The sequence below is a fragment of the Halichoerus grypus genome, chromosome 9, assembly GCF_964656455.1.
Source record: "Halichoerus grypus chromosome 9, mHalGry1.hap1.1, whole genome shotgun sequence".
Classification (NCBI taxonomy): Eukaryota; Metazoa; Chordata; class Mammalia; order Carnivora; family Phocidae; genus Halichoerus; species Halichoerus grypus.
The window spans coordinates 20,159,916-20,179,630 of record NC_135720.1 but is presented as its reverse complement, the minus strand read 5'-3'; the positions used below and the strand labels follow the sequence as shown (position 1 = coordinate 20,179,630).

Below are 19,715 nucleotides of genomic sequence, written 5' to 3'. Positions count from 1 at the left end.
CTGAGACATCATCACAGCAAACAGCTCTTGTTTTATGACACAGTCAAAGCAGTCAAGGTCTTCCAACGGGAGGGCAGGGGTGGTATTTAGCCAGAAGACTAGGTTACTAGTAAAATCCGGGCATGTCTAATACACTTGCCTCGAGTAGTGCTCTGAGTCAATTTTATTTGATCTGACTCCACACTTGGCTCAAAGGTAAAATAATAAATGGATAGACAAGCAGGACTTGACCAGTCAATATACCTCATCTAACAATAGTCCAAGAATTGTCAGTCAATAAGCCAAAACTGGTTTCAAGAACGATCAAATTCAAATTTGTTTCACTGACACCAGATTGGATTTTTGTCAGGCATGTTTTGAAGTGAAATCTTCATCAAGAATTCTGAATAAAAATCTTACATGGCAAGCACATGGAGGAAATAACTTCTACCCAATCAAGCCAGTCATATGAGCCCTACCTGATTTCAGGGGCTGACTCCTGTGGCAGAGATGGCCATTTCTTCTCTCCCGCAGGCGATGACCCTCCTTGTCCTTTATGGAGAAGCCACCCTCAGCTCACTCCATGTGGCCCCAGACAAGTTATCGAAGTATTCCCTACACACATAATGTGAGACCCTCTGCCAAGCTACAGAATGTTCACATTTATTTAGGCTATACATTTTCTTTACCTTGTCTTCTCCAACATCACTGGGAAGTGGCAAGAGCTGAGTGAGTATTCAGTTTTCTCTTTGAGCATCATAGGACTTTTGTACCTTCCTCCCATCCTTTGGTTGCCTTGGTAAGTGTTAATTTGTAGTTTTCAATGTTCAAGGAAAAAGAGGACATTGAAAGTTGGCCTAAATCAATCATCTGAAGCATAGATTGTTAACTATGAAAAGGATCTCAGAAGTCATATGATCAAATCTTCCATCCAGTAACCAATCCTCTTTAAAACATTTTTGGAGGGAAATTTTTCAACTTCTGGTTTAAACTAATTTAGTGATGGGAAGCTCATTATCTCACAAAGCAAACTGTTTTGCCATCTTCCAATTCTATTTAGAAAGTCCTTTCTTAAAGGAAGTGGAAAGCTACCACCCTGTAACTCTTGACCATGGATCTTACTTCTGCTCTCTGGAGCAGCAAGTGCAAGGTAATTAGTTGCCTTATTTATATAACCAATCCCTCAAAAATTAAAAAGTGTCATTTCTTTACATAGTCTCCTCTTCTCCAAGGGAATCTTCCTAAGCTCCTTTCCATATATTTTGACAATCACATCCACTGAACAAAGCCACCGTGATTGCTAAATGAGTGAAGTCCCACACAAACCTGGAAGACAGTAAGCGTTTGTATGATTGTTCAAAAGGTGGAAATGCTAGTACAAAAAGATCTCAGAGCCTTGTTTTCTCCACCTCCTTTTTGGAAAAATGTCTAACCTGAAATGTCAATATCCTACTTAAACTTGGCAGAACTGAATATAATCCTTCAATTGATTAGTAGTCAGAGTTTTGCAATTTTTGTGGCCAGGAGCTGAGCATTCCTTGTTTGTATATTTTTGTGTATAATGAATCAGCTTGTCATTCTGTTAGCCTTCTTAGCAGCGAAAACAAATGGCTGGCTCATTTAAATACCCTATATTGTTTTCACTTGAACTACTAATCCAGGTTTCTCCCTTGTGTGTTTTTGCAGAATATCTTATTGATAACATTTCTACCGTAAGCTGTGGGAAGATTGACTCCTGACTAAAATGTGGATTTAGTTTATGTGTCCTTTATTTCTGTCATTAAAAATGACAATCAAAAATTATATGTCACAGGTCAAAAGGTCCTTCCTTGTGATCTGAAAGAGACCACTGAGAGAGAAGACATATTCTGTACTAACCACAAGGATTTTTGTGAAAGTGATACTTGGAGAAAGAAAATTGGCAAATGCTTCAAACTAAACTAGGACATTTGCTTAGGACATTTCAAAATTATCTTGCAGACGAAACATGTTTTATATCATTTGTTATTCCTTATGCATATCCAGGACTATGTAGATATCTAAACAATAAAATAAATTTTCTTTGCACACAGCTCCGATCCCTGCTTGTCAGGGGCTATATGCAGCGTTCCCTTATCAATTTGTTTCGTATATGTAATGATCCAGTATCTTCCAAAAAGTGTCAGCTCCATTTTCTAATCATCAGCTTAATATACTGAAAATATTTAGGGTGCCTGTGTGGCTCAGTCTGTGTGTGACTCGATCTCAACTCAGGTCTTGATCTCAAGGTCATGAGATCAAAGCCCCCATGTTGGGCTCCTCACTGGGCATGGAGCCTACTTGGAAAAAAAAAAAAAAAAAACTCACTGGGTGTTATATGTAAGTGATGAATCACTAAATTCTACTCCTGAAACTAATATTATACAGTATATGTTAACTAACTGGAATTCAAATAAAAACTTGAAACTAAATACTTAATTAAAAATACTCAAAACTTTTCTGTGTACCTAAATATAAATCTTTTTAAGGAATGAGTTAACAAATTTTGCTTATCCTTGGAGAAAATAATATACTATAAATTGGCAAAAAATTAAAACTTGGTGCTAACTTTAAAAGGGAATACTGATAATGTATTGACACTGACTATGAAGTCGGCAATTTTCTCTGGATGAGAGAATTCCACTACTCAGACACCTAAAATGTAACAGGTCATTAAGTTTACCTAATCTTTTAGTTGTGGGCTTTATTTATGACTTTCTGAGGACTGCAGATGTTTATATGCTCAATATGCAGGACGAACAGGTGGTCACGACAGATTATTTACTCCACTGACTATAAGAGAAATTATAGAGACTAGGCAAATTGTTGGATTAGTTAGAAAAAGAAAAGGAAAACACATTCCTCCATCTGTAAAATTCTAGATGTGCAGGAAACAGGACGATGACCTAAATTCTAGTTCATTCTTGCTTAGTCATGAGAATGCATCTATCAATCAAATTAACACGTAAGTATGGAGACATTCTGTAGGTTTGAGAAAATGCTCTGATATTTGTGTCCATGAGGTGAAGGATAAAGGACTATACTATTTTCAGAGTATCTTCATTTCCAAAAGTTAGAATTTTACCCTGAAACATTTATGACATTTCACCTTTTTTTGACATTTATACCAATAGTATTCATGTCAGCCTCTCTGTGGTGCAAGGGCTTCAACAAGGCACTATTTCTTATATAAAATATCACTTTGATATTGCAAAATATACATATATCCACACCCACAGACAGAAACAAAGGGTTGGACAGAATACGACAAAATGTTAATAGTGTTTGTCTCTTGGTTATTTCTTTGATTTTTAAAATTTTTATTATTGAAATATAGTTGACATACAATGTTATATTAGTTTCAGGGGCACAACATAGTGACTTGACAGTTCTATCCATTATGCAATGCTCACCACAATAAACGCAGTTACCATCTGTCACCATTCAACAGGATCACAATATTATTGACTATATTGCTTAGGTTGTACTTCCATCCTCATGACTTATTTATTTTATGACTGGAACCCCCCTTCACCTATTTTACCCATCGCCCATCCCCCCTTCTTTTTTTTAAGTTTTATTTAAATTCCAGTTAATTAACATACAGTGAAATATTAGTTTCAGAGATCACCCCTCCCATCTGGCAACCATCAGTTTGTTCTATTTATGAGTCTGTTTCTGTTTCTTTGTTCATTTGTTTTGGTTTTTTTAGATTCCATATATAAGTGAAATCATATGGTATGTGTCTTTCTCTGACTTATTTCACTTAACATAATATGCTCTGGGTCTGTCCATGTTGTCATAAATGGTAAGATCTCATTCTTTTTTTGTTGTTGAGTAATATTCCAATCTGTATATATACCACATCTTCTTCATCCATACATCTATTGATGGACACTTAGGTCACTTTTATATCTTGGCTATTGAAAATAAGGCTGCAGTAAACACAGGGGTGCATATATCTTTTTGAATTAGCGTTTTTGGTTTCTTTGGGTAAATACCCAGTCGTGGCATTACTGGATCATATGGCATTTCTATTTTTAGTTTTTTGAGGAACCTCCATACTGTTTTCCACAGTGACTGCACCAATTCATATTCCCACCAAGAGTACACAAATGTTCCCTTTTCTCCACATCCTTGCCAACACTTGTTATTTCTTGTCATTTTGATTTTAGCCATTCTGACTGGTGTGAAACAACATCTCATTGTAGTTTTGATTTGCATTTCCCTGATGATTAGTGATGTTAAGCATCTTTTCATGTGTCTTTTGGCCATCTGTATGTCTTCTTTGAAAGAATGTCTACTCAGGTCGTCTGCCCACTTTTTAAATTGGATTGTTCAGTGTTTTAGTGTTGCGTTATATAAGCTCTCTATATATTTGGGATGTTAACCCCTTATCAGATATATCATTTGCAAATTATCCTCTCCCAGTTGGTAGGTTGCCTTTTCATTTGTTGGTGGTTTCCTTTGCTGTGAAAAAGCTTTTTATTTTGTTGCAATCCCAACAATTTATTTTGCTTTTCTCTTGCTTGAGGGGACATCCAGAAAAATGTTCCTATGGCGGATGTCAAAGAAATTACTGCCTATGCTTTCTTTTAGGAGTTTTATGGTTTCATGTTTAGGTCTTTAATCCATTTTGAGTTTCTTATTTTGTATGGTGTTAGAAAGTGGTTCAGTTTCATTCTTCACACATAGTTGTCCAGTTTTCCCAATACAATTTATTTGTAAAGACTGTTTTCCCCCCTTGTATATTCTTACCTCCTTTGTCATAGATTAACTGACCACATAAACATGGGTTTGTTTCTAGGGTCTCTATACTATTAATTGACCTATGTGCCTATTTTTGTGCTATTATCATACTATTTTGATTACAACAGCTTTGCATATATCTTAATATCTGGGATTGTGATGCCTCTAGCTGTGTTCTTCTTTCTCAAGATGGCTTTGGCTATATGGGGTCTTTTGTGGTTCCACACAAATTTTAGGATTATTTGTTCTAGGCCTGTGAAAAATACTATTGGTATTTTGAGAGAGATTGTATTCAATCTATAGATTGCATGGCAACAATTTTATTTGTGTATTGATTTGTACCTCTCTTTCTCCTAAAGGAACTAAATATGACATTTTATAATGGATCAAACAATATAGCGAAATGAAAATAAAATTTGAAATAAGAAAATGAGGCAATGGGGTAAACATGCGTAGAAATACAAGGCAGGCCCAGGAGTAAAGTTAGTTCAAAACTTATACTACATAATCCTAATTGTTACTGAGAAGAGGAAAACCTAATTATTAGTAAGCTTCACAGTTGCATAAAGTATTGTTTTTTATTGCTCAGGAAAATAACAACTGTGCTTAATTCCTTGACCAGAAGGAAATTTCTTCTGTGAGATCACTCACTGGGAGAATACTGTGCAGTGTAATACAAGCAACAATATTCTTAGTGCATATAGTAATGCATTTCCTAAGAATGTTCTTTTCGGAAGGCCATCGGTATTAGCCTATGATGGCAAACCAAGAGGAATTGAATACACGCAATTGTCAGCCAGAGACTGGGTTGAAAATGCAATAGAGTATTTTATAGGATCATGGCTTTCGGAGGTTGATATATGATATTTGTTGTGATTTAATATCATTAAATACTAGTAGTATATAGACAAATAGTTATTAAAATGCTTAACACAAAAAAAAAACAAAACCAAGCCTTTGATAGTATTTTCATTAAATAAAGTACCCCAATCATTAACTTACATTTTAAAAAAGTTTTCATGAAATGTATTCCTCACATTTCTCTTAGATAAAATATAAATTAGATCTGGGCACAGGATCCAAAGAAGTATTTGGCTTAAATAATATGAGAGTCTGCAAAAGCCTATGTTGTTCAGCATGATTTACAAGTCCTCCCTAAAGATGTTATAGTGCAGTGTGTTAAGTGCTTCAAGAGCAGCCAACATGGGGTCCTATGAAAATGCCTGGGAGGAGCAAACTTGAAGACTCATGAAGATATCTCAGAGAGGGTCACCTTGGAGATGCATAGGTGGAGTTGAAATGCTGGCCAGCCACAGATGGGGGGAAAGAGGACGCCAGGCAGAGGAAAAAGTATGTGCAAAAACCAGAGGGTACAAAGGTCATAGAGCTTTTAAGTAATTTGCTATCACTGAAGAGTATTCATGGGGGATTTAGGAATGACAAGAGAGACTGGAGGGAAAGGAGTGGTCTAGATCATAAAGTGCCTTATATGTCACAATAAGAATGCTTATACTTTTTCCCAAGAACAATGAGGAGCCATTGAGAAGTGCTGAGCAAGGAAGAGATAGTATCATAGTGGAGTTTTAGAATGGTTTCTCTGGTGGCAATGTAAAGAATGGCCCAGAAATGGGTAAGAATAGCAATAGAAAGAGAAGTCAGGATCCTTTAATAAACTGTCAGAGTTGATAGTTGGGAATGAACACATTTAAGAGGTATAATTGAGAGAACTTGTTGAGTGATTAGAAGGGGATGGGGATGGGAAGGAGGTGGCAAAAATGACATTCAGTTTTCTGACTTGAGCAACTGGGGAGAAGGTGCTGCCCAAGAACAACAACAAAAATATGAGAGATTTGGCAAAAGAAAGAAAACTTCAGTTTGTGGCATACTGACTGGGAGATGTCCAAATAAAAATGTTCAGAAAAGAATTTTGATATATAGCCCTAGCCCTCAAGAAAGAGCTTTAGAATTGAGATTGAGATTTGGGTGTCACGGGTATAGATGATGATTGAGAAAATTCTGATTTAAAATGGCAAACACACTATTCTTCCTGACATCTGAATGGAAATTACAATGTAAAATTTGAAGACAGAAATCCACCTGCAACAATGAAGAGAAAGGTAAGAAGGATTACCCAGCAGATAAGATATTTTAGCATGAAAGAAAGCTTTTGGAAGTGTACTGATGGATGAACTAACTAAAGGAAAGAAGGCTGTGGCTAATGAGGAGATGCAGAACCCCAGGGGAGGTGGATAATAATATGCTCAGAGTGACTGGGCTTTAAATTCTCGATTATAATGGAATTTGGGAGACACAAGAAATCAAAAATGGGATGGTGTGGTAATTTTAAGTGAGGCAATAAAGAGTATGTCCTCACAAACATTTTCTTTGTCATCCCTAACAGATTTTTTTTTTAAAGCTAACAACAGAAAAGAGAAAGTATATCAAAAACATCCCATAATTATCATTGTAATAATGTCAACATGAAGGAAGGTAAAGACCAGTGGATATAAGCCAATGTCAAAGTTCTTTCCTTGTAAGGTAAAAGAAATAATTAAAATCAGAAATAAAAAGACAGGAGAAAAACAGAAAAAGCAAAAATAATTTTTAAATAACAACTAAGCAAATAGAAATAAGCTCAAATACATCAGTAATCACAATAAACAGAAATGGCCTAAGTCCCTAGAAACTGGGAGGTGCTGGGTAGATATAAGCTTTGTTTGAATACCATTCTGTAAGAAATAGGGGATGCTTACCTTGTTTGTCCACAATGGGTACAAAATCTTCACTGAAATTGTCTGGACCATAAATCCACTTTTGGATCTGTCATAACTTTAAGAAGGCAACAGTAGGATCTCTATTGAATGAAAATGTATTTCATTTTCTTCAACAACCATATAAAGCAAACTAAATTGCATTCGGTGAATTCTGAGTTTTCTCTCACTAAGAACTGATAAAAGCCTTGATAGGTGTGACAATGACAATTATCTACTCTATTCTGTTCAAGGTCCGGTTATCTATTCTTTCACCATCCATTTTCTTCTGAATTTCTCCTTTGTAATCCATACCATTCCAATGCTATGCCAGATCATTTAATACTAATTGTTTACAGTTCAGGTTTTAAATGACAGCAATCCTATTCACTGAATGCTAAGTATTATTTCCTGTAGTAATATTGGCATAATGCTTGATACAATTACAGTATAGGAATTCATCCTGTCTTTTATTTGAATAGCCCCACATTTTCTGTCTGCCTTGAACTACTCTTTCGGCTGTCTGCAATTTATTCTTGGGTTTCTGTCCTTTGGTCTAATGATAACTTCTAGACTGTATTAAGCGTAAAGTCTTTCCCCCATGGACAGATTCCTGGAAATCCTATCAGATCCTCTAGCTACAGTAGCCCAATGTTTAACTGTTTACTCCATTCCTACTATAATGTATATTTTATGTCAACACTAAATTAATGCTGAGGAATCAAAGATAAACAAACAAAAATGATTAAGAGGACATCTTTTAAAGGTGATAAAAGAGATCCTCGGTACAAGATCAATGATATGAAACATACAAATACATTTTTACCACACTCTGAATGACCTTACATGAGAAAAAACAGCTAATTATTCAACCAAAGACTGTTTTGAATGTGAGTTGTACTGGATTTTTGAATATAAGTTTTATTAGGTAAGAACTTGTTCTGAGTTTATGATGTAAGCATACAACTGGAAACATTGAACATTGTCATAGCAATCATCTTAAGTTTCTCTCATTTAAATTTCTCCTTGAGAATTCTACTTTTAAATGTGAAAAGCCAATTCGTATGCTCAGGGGATAAGTATTCCATTTCTGAAAAGTCTATTATTTTTACTGTTTCTTCCTCTGCACGTTACCTTTTTTTTTCCTTCTTCTACTTCTTTAAAAAAAATCTTTATATAAACTCAGTATAATTTCTGTCTAAAGGTAGGGAAAAGAAGACATAAACATAAAGCCAGCCCCATCCATTTCATTTTTTGTTAGCTACTTGGATAGATGTTAAGATTACCTGTGTCAGATAGGCCTTGGAGATTACCTGGAGGTGTAATTCTGTGGAGGGTATTTGTTTACTGCCAAGGAAAAATGGAGAGAGTTTTCTCAATATCTTCCATTTGGGGTTAGCTTTCAGCTAGCTAGATAAGAACCACTGCTTAAAGGATAATAACAGGAAATCACAAATATATGCAGGTTCTGAAGTCTAATAAATCCACTACAAATTACTCTGTCACAAAATTTGAATTTGCGGGTCATCATTCAAGAGCTTCCATCTTCCTTTCAAGAACTATCTTCTGAAACCCACCTTTAGGGACTGCCCCCAGTAAAAGCAAAATGTAAAACATAAGCTGTTTAAGTGATATCAGAAATCAAAATGTGTTTTAATGCCACAAGTTATGACAAAAACAGATACTGTTTTTAAAACCAGAATGTATGTACTGGTAGCGTACCAATCACAATGCCTTCCACTGTAAGCAACAGAAAACGCCACTCTGCTCAAACACAAAGAAATGCATTGTCATACACAACCGAAAGTCAGGAATGTGGGCAGACTTCAGGGTTAACTTAGCGAGTAGCTCCAGCTTCGTCAGCCCCTTCCCTCCGTCCTGCTGTGTTGGCGCATGCCCAAGCTGGTAGGAAGATGGTTCCACTAGTGGGGATCACACATCCACACACAATCACCACCAAAGGAAGGAAGAGCATCTCTTCCTATAGTTCTTTCTCCAGAGTGAGAAAACTTTACCCAGAAGCCCTCAGAAATTCATCCAGTATCTCAGGGGCCGATGAGAGAACACATGTTTTTTCTACAACTAAACTCTGTCACCAAGGAAAGGTTTATTTTTTTTTGCTCGAGTCTGGGTTCCTGAACTAAAAACGAGAAGGTTTTCTGTCAGTGTCGTTTTGTTGTTTTAGCAACACTATAAATGTGGCCTGACATCAGGCTAAACCTGTAAAAAAGGAAACTCAAGCCATTCTGGTCCCTTCCTCCAAATTGCCACTGTCCTCCAAACTTCTTGGGTTTTTCACCCTCCATAGACTTCGGGTAGTTATTGTCCATAGTTTTATGGTTTGAATTATGCTCCCCACCCAAATTCATATACTGAAGGCCTAACTTCCAATACCTCAGAATGTGATCTTATTCAGAAAGAAGGTCCTTGCAGATGTAACTAGTTAAGATGTCAACTGGAGTAGGGTGGACCCCTAATCCAAAGTGACTTGTATCCTTATAAAAAGGGGAAATTTGGACACAGACGTATACACACGGACAACACCAATGTGAAGATGAAGGCAGAGGTAGGGGTGATGCTTCTACCAACCAAGGAAGGCCAAAGGTTGCCAGCAAACTAGCAGAGAGGGCCTAGAATAGATCCTCCCCCACATTCCCCAGAGGGAACCAACCCTGCTGATACCTTGATCTCCCACCTGTAGCCACCAAGACTAAAAGAGTAAATCTCTGCTCTTTAAGTCACCCAATTTGTGGTATTTTAAGGTTGTCCTAGCAAACCAACAATGCACTGCACGATGCCCAGAGTTTATACAGGGAGGTCATTAGGAGCTTACTCCCCCAAACCAGGGGTGAAATTGTCTTACTTGCCTGAGAATAAGTTAGCGTTTTCTCTATGCCTCTTTTCTTATCTGCAAAATAGGGGTAATAATGATATTTATCATAGCATTGTGGGGAAGATGAAGTAAGCTGATAGATGTAAAGATTAGAGCACGGTGCATGGAACATGTACGCTCTCATAGTTATTAGCTATTCTTGTCCTGCACTCATTGGACTATATGCCAGGCACTCTAGGTACCTCACCAAACTAAACAGATACAAATCTGGGGCTTTCTGAAGTTTACATTATAGCGAGAGGATGCAGACAATAAGACAAATAAGCAACTTATGTAACATATTGGCCAGTACTAAGTTCTATGAACAGAAATGAATCAGAGAAGGAGGAGGGGGAGGACTGGGGTTGGGGAGGGCAGTGGTTGATAGGCCGGCCCAGAGAGGCATCATGGAGGAGGTTAGAAACTGAGCTGGTGCACACCAGGCAGACATAACAGCAAGTGCAAGTGGCCTGTGGTAGGAGTCGGCCTGTATACTCACAGGGTGGGAAGGCCAGTGTGGCTACAGCATAATGAGGTGGGAAGCGGTGGGAAAGGAGGAGGTCAGAGACGTAACCGGGGTGGGAGGGCTTAGGCTTGCACCCTGAATGACATGGCAAGTCAGTGGAGGTTTTGTGCATAGGAATGACATGATCTGACATGCATTTTTATAGAATCACCCTGGTCATGAGGTGAGAGTAGGTATGAGGAAGAGGAGAACAGACAGACCCAGTTAGGATGCTGTTTCTGGAGTCCAGTCAGTGGAGGAGGTAAAACATAATTAGGCTCTAGATGCTCTGACAAGAGAAGGGACATGTTTTCCTGATGGACTGAATGTGATGTCTGAATGAAAGAGAGGAGTTACGAATTGCTCTGAGGTTCGAACCTGAGCAACAGGAAGTATGTTTCCATCAACCGAATTAGGGAAGACTTATGGAGCAATGGGTTAGGGAAGGAGAGAACAAAGTTGTTATTACCAGTGTCCTGCCTCTTACCTTTAGTATTTTGCCTTTATTGTTAGAATGAACGAAGTAGTTGCTAATATTGTCCTTCCTCTTCCTGTTACTGGTACTGCCATTATTATAATTAAAGTGAGAGGTGACTTAATGCACCCTTTTCTGTTTATTCTCAATCCCATCTTCTATGGGACCTTCTTTTTTCCTTACAGGTAACAAGCCACTTTGGGGTCAGCACATTCCACCCAGCTGCTCCTTTTTCTTTTTTTTAAAGATTTTATTTATTTGGGGCACCTGGGTGGCTCAGTCGTTAAGTGTCTGCCTTCAGCTCAGGTCATGATCCCAGGGTCCTGGGATCGAGTCCTGCATCGGGCTCCCTGCTCCGCGGGAAGCCTGCTTCTCCCTCTCCCACTCCCCCTGCTGTGTTCCTGCTCTCGTTGTCTCTCTGTCAAATAAATAAATAAAATATTAAAAAAAAAAAAGATTTTATTTATTTGAGAGAGAGAGCACCAGCGGGGGAAGAGCAGACTCCCCGCTGAGTGCAGAGCCCAACACCTGGCTCGATCCCAGGACCCCGAGATCATGACAGAACCAAAGTCAGACACGCTTAACCAACTGAGCCCCCAGGCGCACCCCCACCTTTTTTAAAGATTTTACTTATTTACAGCTGCTCCTTCTTCCTGCTGTAATCTAGTCCCAAAGGGAAGTCAGTGGCTACAGAGCATGCCCGTCTCTTGGGAACATAACTTGACTCACCCCTGTTCCTACGGTCACACCTTCCTTCTCGATCTCCCAAGACTGTCTTTGTGAAAGGAAACCCCTGCCTTTTCTCCCTTTGGAAATTTCACTGCCCTTTGCTTTTTCTCATTTTAGCCATTTTTCTTCCACTTACTCCAATTTCCATTAATCCTTGCACCAATTCTTCCCCACTCCCAGTACTGGCTGTTCTCGCTCATGAATTCTGCTGGGACCCCTCAGTAAATCTGAATAAATCCCCTGACCTGTCTTCCTCACTCCTCCTTTCCCTCTGGGCCTCAACTAAAACTCTTGCTACAGGAATTGTTGCTTGGTGTCTCTCGGGCTCAGTTTGCTCCTCTGTACAATAAAGGAATTAACCAGGTTATCTGCAAAGATCCTCAGTTGTAACTTCCGAACACACTGACTAGGTGTTTTTCCTGTGTGGCAAGTTCTTCCTTCTAAGTCGTCTTCAGAGCCTGCCTTTCATTACTCTCTTATTACCAAGGTCCCAAGCACATTTTTTTCATCATTATTTCTTTTTTTTTTTAAGATTTTATTTATTCATTTGAGAGAGAGAGAGAGACAGGGAGAGCATAAGCAGAGGGAGAGGCAGAGGGAGAGGGAGAAGCAGACTCTCTGCTGAGCCGGGAGCCCGACACGGGGCTCAATCCCAGGACCCTGAGATAATGACCTGAGCCAAAGGCAGACACTTAACCATCTGAGCCACCCAGGTTCCCCTCATCATTATTTCTTAGGCAAAGCCAAATGGCTTTCACCCACACCTTAAGTTGATCAAAAGAATGTGTTTATTTTTCTAGATATTTCCTAACGTTGCACACAAAATATTTGAGGGACCATGATTCAAGTTTAAAGAAACAACCTTATTTGGACATTTCTTAACCATGAGTGAGATTTCATGATTTTCTTTAAGAAATCTATGACCGGAAAGTTTCGTTAATGCCAGTGACAGGCAGCTAATGGCATCATTTCTGCTTTGATTTTCTGTGACACACTTTTGAGGTTTTCATCCTCATTTCTTTGCAGGGCCCTCACCTTTGTCTTCCTTTTGCCCTGTAACTGCCAATTTTCATCAGCGATTGAGAAAATAAGAGTGCAAGGAAAAACAATTTGGCTCAGCTGACTGTTTTTTCAAGGAAACTGTTTTTTTAGATTTCAGACTAAGTTAATAAGAAAACATTTTAATCCTATAATCAGAGGTCATTTTTAATGCTTTTATTCAGCAAAATTCCAGGTAATTTTGAAATACATTGGACATCCATTTATTGAGGACAAGAGAGGTTATTCCAAAACATTCTTTAATAGCCCTAAACTGATTTTTCCTATCAGAAGAAAAAGGAAAATCCACCCGGAAAGGTCTTTCTATAGTGGAGGTTACATAGCTGAGCTTCTTAGGCATTAAACTAATTCACACACACACACACACGTATATAATTGGTTAGAAATATTCCATTTCAGGATTAAGTTTTACACAACACATTATGACCATAAATGGGTTACTTGGATATAATAGTTATCTCTACTTATTTTTAGCAAGGGAGCTAGATTTCATAATATTCAATCCTGGCTTATAAATTTAACTTGGTAAACTTGCAGGAGAAATGTGAGCTGTCTAGCATTCTCTGACAAATCAAAAGCCATCCCCCCTGAGTCCCACAGTACAGACATGTCTGCCTCCTCTGAACTCCAGTGGAACTGACCTTGTGTCATCCTTATCCCCCATACTTCCTAATTCAGAGTCTCTCGTATCTATCAATAAATAATTACGAAGAAAAAAGGAGCAGAAAAATAAGCAGGCATTGCAGTTTAATCGAAAAAGCATGGGTGTTGAATTAGACAAACCTAGCTTTGTATCTCATTTCATCTATTTCTTCACCATGTGATCCTGGGCAGTTGACTGAACTATCTGAGCCTTCGTTTTCTCGGCTCTATAGCAGAGGTAACGAAGTGCCCTCGTAGGGTACCATGAGGGTTCAATTAAAATTGAAAAGCACCTGGCACATACAAGACACCCGATAAAAGGTACTTCTCCCTCCCCTATTCTGGCGTATCATTCCTAGAGCAATCCTGTGGCATGGCTGATTGAACACTGAGCTGTTTCTGGGCTGTGAGCTCTTTGAAGGCAGAGTCTTGTTCATCTTTGTATTTCCTATGGAACCTCGGGTAGTGAGCTACATATTCTGGAGGCGCGATAACTGTGCACTGTTTTAAACTGAGGGCTGAGGGGCGCCTGGGTGGCTCAGTCGTTAAGCGTCTGCCTTCGGCTCAGGTCATGATCCCAGGGTCCTGGGATCGAGCCCCGCATCGGGCTCCCTGCTCGGCGGGAAGCCTGCTTCTCCCTCTCCCACTCCCCCTGCTTGTGTTCCCTCTCTCGCTGTGTCTCTGTCAAATAAATAAAATCTTTAAAAAAAAAAAAAGAAAAAAACTGAGGGCTGAAATAGGACCACTCCTAAGCTGTGCAACAATTATCTACGGATTGGGGCTCTTCTGGTACGGTGAGCTATGGCTCAGGCCTCTTGGGTGAGCTATGGCTCAGGCCTCTTGGGTGAGCAATGGCTCAGGCCTCTTGGGTGAGCTATGGCTCAGGCCTCATGGGTGAGCGATGGCTCTCGTAAGCTATGGCTCAGGCCTCTTGGGTGAGCGATGGCTCTCGTAAGCTATGGCTCAGGCCTCTTGGGTGTTGAGACAGCCCACCATGTTTTAAATTAGGTTGCACAAAATAGAGCTACTTTCCTAAATTCCTTGGCAACTAATCAGAAGGCTGTTCCATTTCTCACTGTAGAAACTGTTGCAAAAAAATTGACCTTACTCTGAGAGAGAGAAACAGAATCCACTACACTGTGCTGGAAAATCAACAAGTTGTATTGAAAGCACTGAGTCACATAAGCGTGGGTTTTAAACACCAGCTGGTCCCTGACTAGCCGTGAGACCTTGGGCAAGCTGTCTACGCTCGTTGAGCCTCAATTAAACCAAAGGGAGAGACAGTAACTCCACTGTGGTTGTCACACAGGGTTGTGGGTACAGAAGGTCATGCCCTGGAACCGACTGGAACACTGGGGAAGCAGGATGCCAACACCAAGTCTAGAAAGCCATCACTTCTCAGTCATGGGAGCTCCTCCTCTGTCATGGTCCACGCTTCTACCCATATTCCCTTCTTTGGCAACTGGCCAGCTCTCATTGTATCACTTCAGTTCAATTGAGCAGAAAAGCTGTGCGTGTGTGCGTGCATGCATCAACACGCGAGTGGTCACATCTACGGATCCCCCAACTTTTGTTCCGCAGGTCACATTACAATGCCATGAGAAGGTGCGCTCATTAAGCCGCAATACAACAAATGCACGCTTTCCTTTTCCGTCTGATGCTAGAACACTGCACAGTCCAATTTGCTTGTGGCTTTTTCTCACGTGTCAGTCAGTCACAGCTTCCTCTGTAAAAATACTTCAAAGAAAATACAGCCCAGCCAAAGCATTAACAGAAAGCCCCAGACGAAAGGGGGCAGGCTGCGGGCAAAGCCAAGTGACCGGTCTTTTCAGTTCTGGTGGAATCTTTGTTTCTAGGTCATTCTACTAACATCACCTAAGGAAACTGGGTTCCTAAGGAAATTGGGAGGTTGGGGAGGCAGATGGGCCACCTACACACCACATATGGAAGAACGAACCTTCCCAAATTTCTGAAAAAAGTCTTCTTCTGCCCGGGCCAGTGCGTCTTCGTCAATGTACACAGCGGGCCTTCTGGCCATGAGGAAGTACTGTACCTTCCTCAGATTCCAGCCCATCACGTACTGGAGCCAGCCGCAGACGGCCGCGGTGGACCTGCCGACCCCGGCGTTGCAGTGAACGTATACGGTGTGTCCATTCTCGAGCAGCGCGTGCAGGAGACAGACCGCCTGGGGCAGCATCTGCACTCGGCCTGGGATTGAGAAAGCACAGCACAGACACATGAATAATGAAACCCCAATATCCCACTCATGACAACTCCTCAGTGCCTGGTGAGATGAGTGCCATGCAGGGAGAGACAGGGATAGGAGAGCTTGCTCCACTCCTTTGTTTTGACGGAAAAGGTGAGACAATAATAAAGTAGAAAGAACACTCCAGAGGCAGTGGGTCAGCTCTGAACCTTCCCTGGCTTTTGCTTTGAGTGACTTCTGCATCAGGGCGAATTTCCTCTCAAAGAAAACTTAACCGTTGCCTATGGTCAGAAGAACGGATTTTTACATCCATCAGAAGGGCTTGCTCAGATTGGGCAGAGATTTACAGGATTTCACCCTGACTTTCTTTAATCCAAACAGATCTTCAAGATCAATGCAAAACACAGAATTAGTCCATATTGGTTAAAGGAGTCAATCTTAATCACTCAACATATGCCAATTTTCATTTGGCCAATGGGATGGCGAACATTAATTGACACACATGCGATAACCGATCATTCATTTATTCCTTCATGATACAGTGAGTGTTGAAATGATTCCATTTCTCCTTTACTGGTCAATTGTGATTATGGTTATTATTACCTCATGACTACTATTTTGATTATTAGGTGATCAAATGTCTCATTTATACCCTGATAGGATATGTAACGCTCTGCTCAGCCCTGCCAGACTCCTGTCTCATGAGGCAGAGATCTTCCTAAAGCCATCAAATGCCTAGATGCCTGGAATTTCTTCTGCACACAGGTTCTCAGAGCAAAGACAGTTAGTGGATTTGGTGGGGGGTGTGGACAATGGTCAAATTACTTCAAAGGGGATGAAAGAGGGAAACTGGGGGCGCCTGGGTGGCTCAGTCGTTAAGCGTCTGCCTTCGGCTCAGGTCATGATCCCAGGGTCCTGGGATCGAGCCCCGCATCAGGCTCCCTGCTCAGCGGGAAGCCTGCTTCTCCCTCTCCCACTCCCCCTGCTTGTGTTCCTGCTCTCGCTATCTCTCTCTCTGTGTCAAATAAATAAATAAAATCTTCAAAAAAAAAAAAAAGAAAAGAAAGAGGGAAACTGTAGAGAGTCTTGGATTATGCGCCCGTGACTTGACATTCACTAGCTAATCTGTATTCTCGACCACACAGGGGCACAATGGCGCTTCGCATTGCCATCCCACTGGATGACGGGAGAGGTGGGGAAAACTCCCCCCTCAAATGATTTTACTGCAGATCCTGAGGCCTAGAATTTCATGGTGGAATGGAGCCAGGAGGTCATGAGAGCCACTCACGGAAGTTGAGACTTCCCTCTTTAGATATCCTCTTCTAAAATACCAAGTGCCTCTTAAGGGCTAACACAACACATGGCAATCAGGTATCAGCACCTTAGAAGGACAGATGTTACAAGACCCCATCGTGGTTTGAAGGCCCTCTCAGTTACCACTCTATCCGGGGTGGGTCTACCTTAGCTTCAGGCTCACCCTGCTCTGACTTAGGAGCAGAAAATCTACATGGAAGCCAAGATAGGATTCTAATTTTGCTTCCAGTGCTCTATCCATCCATCTTACCAAGGCATCTCAAGCTACAGGTCCCACATGGCAGAGTAGAGAAATTTTTAATTGGAATGCCTTTGGTCAGGACACCCTGCAATTCCTCAGGCTCCATCTCTCCCTGCTGCCGATCGCCCTACGTTCATGTTCCCTGCCTGATCTCTGAGGGCAGCTAAGGGGAGCCCCACCAGCTCCCCTGTGCCACTTGATTTCTCAGAGTCCAAACTCAGCCATAAACTACCATTGATTTGCTCTTCCTCACTAGGTTTCGGGGTACTCTGAGGGTAGAGCTAGATGGGCATGCCACACAGTCAGTTGCTCATGGCACTCCCTCAGAGGCAGTAAAATATCACCAGAAATGGAACGAAGTGTAGAAGGTCCTATGTACCAGAGAGACGTCTCACTGTCTGTCCCAGGGAGAGTCCCGTGTAGTTGATGCACCATTTGAGCTGGGAGATCAGAGGAGGCAAAACTTCCAAAGTATGCTGGCAATCCTGCCAACACAGGTGAGGCCTGCCCATGTGCAAGAAGGGGTGTTAGAGGTGTAGCCCCCCTAATACCGGCTGGGAAGGGAATGACCCCCGACCAACCTGGGCAGCCGGGTAATTCCTGCCATGGCTGGCATCACTGGCCAAGTTCGCTGTGACAGATGCCTCTCCTCCTACCATGTACATTTCCAGGACATGAGCAGGAAAAAACATTTTTTATTGGAATATAGTGGACATACAATGTTAGCGTCAGGTGTACCACACAGTGATCTGACAATTCTACACTACGCTCTGCTCAGCACAGTAAGGTAGTTACCCTCTGTCACCGCACAACGTTAGTACAAGGTTATGGACTCTACTCCCTGTGCTGTACTTTTTATCTCCGAGAAGTATTTTTAACATGGGGTTTCACTAAATGCCCAGTGTACAAACAGACCATGTGGCCATGTGCAGTAGGAGCTTCTGGAAGCAGAGTCCCAGCCCCCAGGCTCTGCTTCTGCAGCCTCAGTGTCACCGACCTGCCCAAACCGGGGTTCACATGGACCCGTCGGGATCCCTTCCCCCCCACCTGCTCTCTGGCCAGAGATTCCCTGAGGAAGGATCTGCATCAAATGGCCCAAATGCACTCTCTCTCCCTTTCCTTTTTATCTGTAAAAGATTCTTCAAGAGGCATGCACACAGTTTAGAAATTGAACAGTTTGAGAAAGGGTATGTGTGAGCTTGGAATTCTGTAACCTCAGCCATGCGATCCTGGAAGGTAAGTGACAGCTGCCTCTGGGAAGCTCCAGAAGGCTCCCAGTTTAAACACAGGTTTCACCCCGCAGTGGTCTTCTCCTAGAATCACTTGGCCACCCCCCTTAAGAACTGTCAAACAAATACTTAAATAACATAAAAAGGATGCCGGACAAGGACGGGGTCCAGGATCAGCCTGGCCGCCACTGGAGCTCTTGCTTATTTTGATTTCTAGGGACTACAAATCACTCTGCTTTGATTGACGACAGCTCACATTTACTGAGTCCTTTCTACCTGCCAAGTGCTGTTCTAAGCACCATGCAGGTAATAGTTCATTTGCAATCACCTTTTAACAACTATGAGGTTGGTACTATTTTTATCCTCAGTTTATATCTGAGGGAACTGAGGCAAGGAGATCTGCCCAAGGTTATTCCCCCGTGGCCACTGAAACCCAGCCGGCCCAACTCCAAAGCCTCTGGTCTTAACCACTACACTAATGCCCTTCCCTAACCTGCCTGGCCAGGGGCACCTGCTGGCCGCCATGCTCTCAATATGAGTTCTTAGTCAGTCTCCACCTCCCACCTACCCCGTCACACTGTTGCTCTTAGTCCATGTGAGAGCAACATCTTCCCTGGGGGTTAGCCCCTCTGCCCTGCCCTAGAGGGGCTCTCTGTGCCCAATGGGCCACGTGCCTCTGGTAGAAAACCCATTCTAGGGAGCCTGAGCTAATACACAACCCACCAAGTAATAAAAAGAGGGTACCCATGGGGAGCCTGGGTGGCTCAGTTGGTTAAGCGACTGCCTTCGGCTCAGGTCATGATCCTGGAGTCCCTGGATCGAGTCCCGCATCGGGCTCCCTGCTCAGCAGGGAGTCTGCTTCTCCCTCTGACCCTCCCCCCTCTCATGCTCTCTCTCTATCTCATTCTCTCTCTCAAATAAATAAAATTAAAAAAAAAAAAAAAGAG

The 19,715-nt window shown here is 41.4% G+C and overlaps 1 protein-coding gene across 3 annotated transcripts in view; it reads right to left on the bottom strand.

Annotated features, from left to right (window-relative positions):
* The window catches only part of EPM2A (EPM2A glucan phosphatase, laforin), a 191,888-nt gene that overhangs the window by 79,546 nt on the left and 92,627 nt on the right, over nt 1-19,715 (bottom strand). The window contains exons 4-5 of one of the 3 annotated variants that reach the window (XM_036087700.2): nt 15,736-15,986; nt 3,262-7,600 (exon numbers count right to left, since the gene is read on the bottom strand). In XM_036087700.2, coding sequence (XP_035943593.2) covers nt 7,529-7,600; nt 15,736-15,986 — 323 coding nt within the window. In that variant the 3' untranslated portion in view covers nt 3,262-7,528. Of the gene's footprint in view, nt 1-3,261; nt 7,601-13,277; nt 15,987-19,715 lie in introns of those variants that run through there. The other 2 variants (XM_078054614.1, XM_036087705.2) reach the window with 2 other exon arrangements.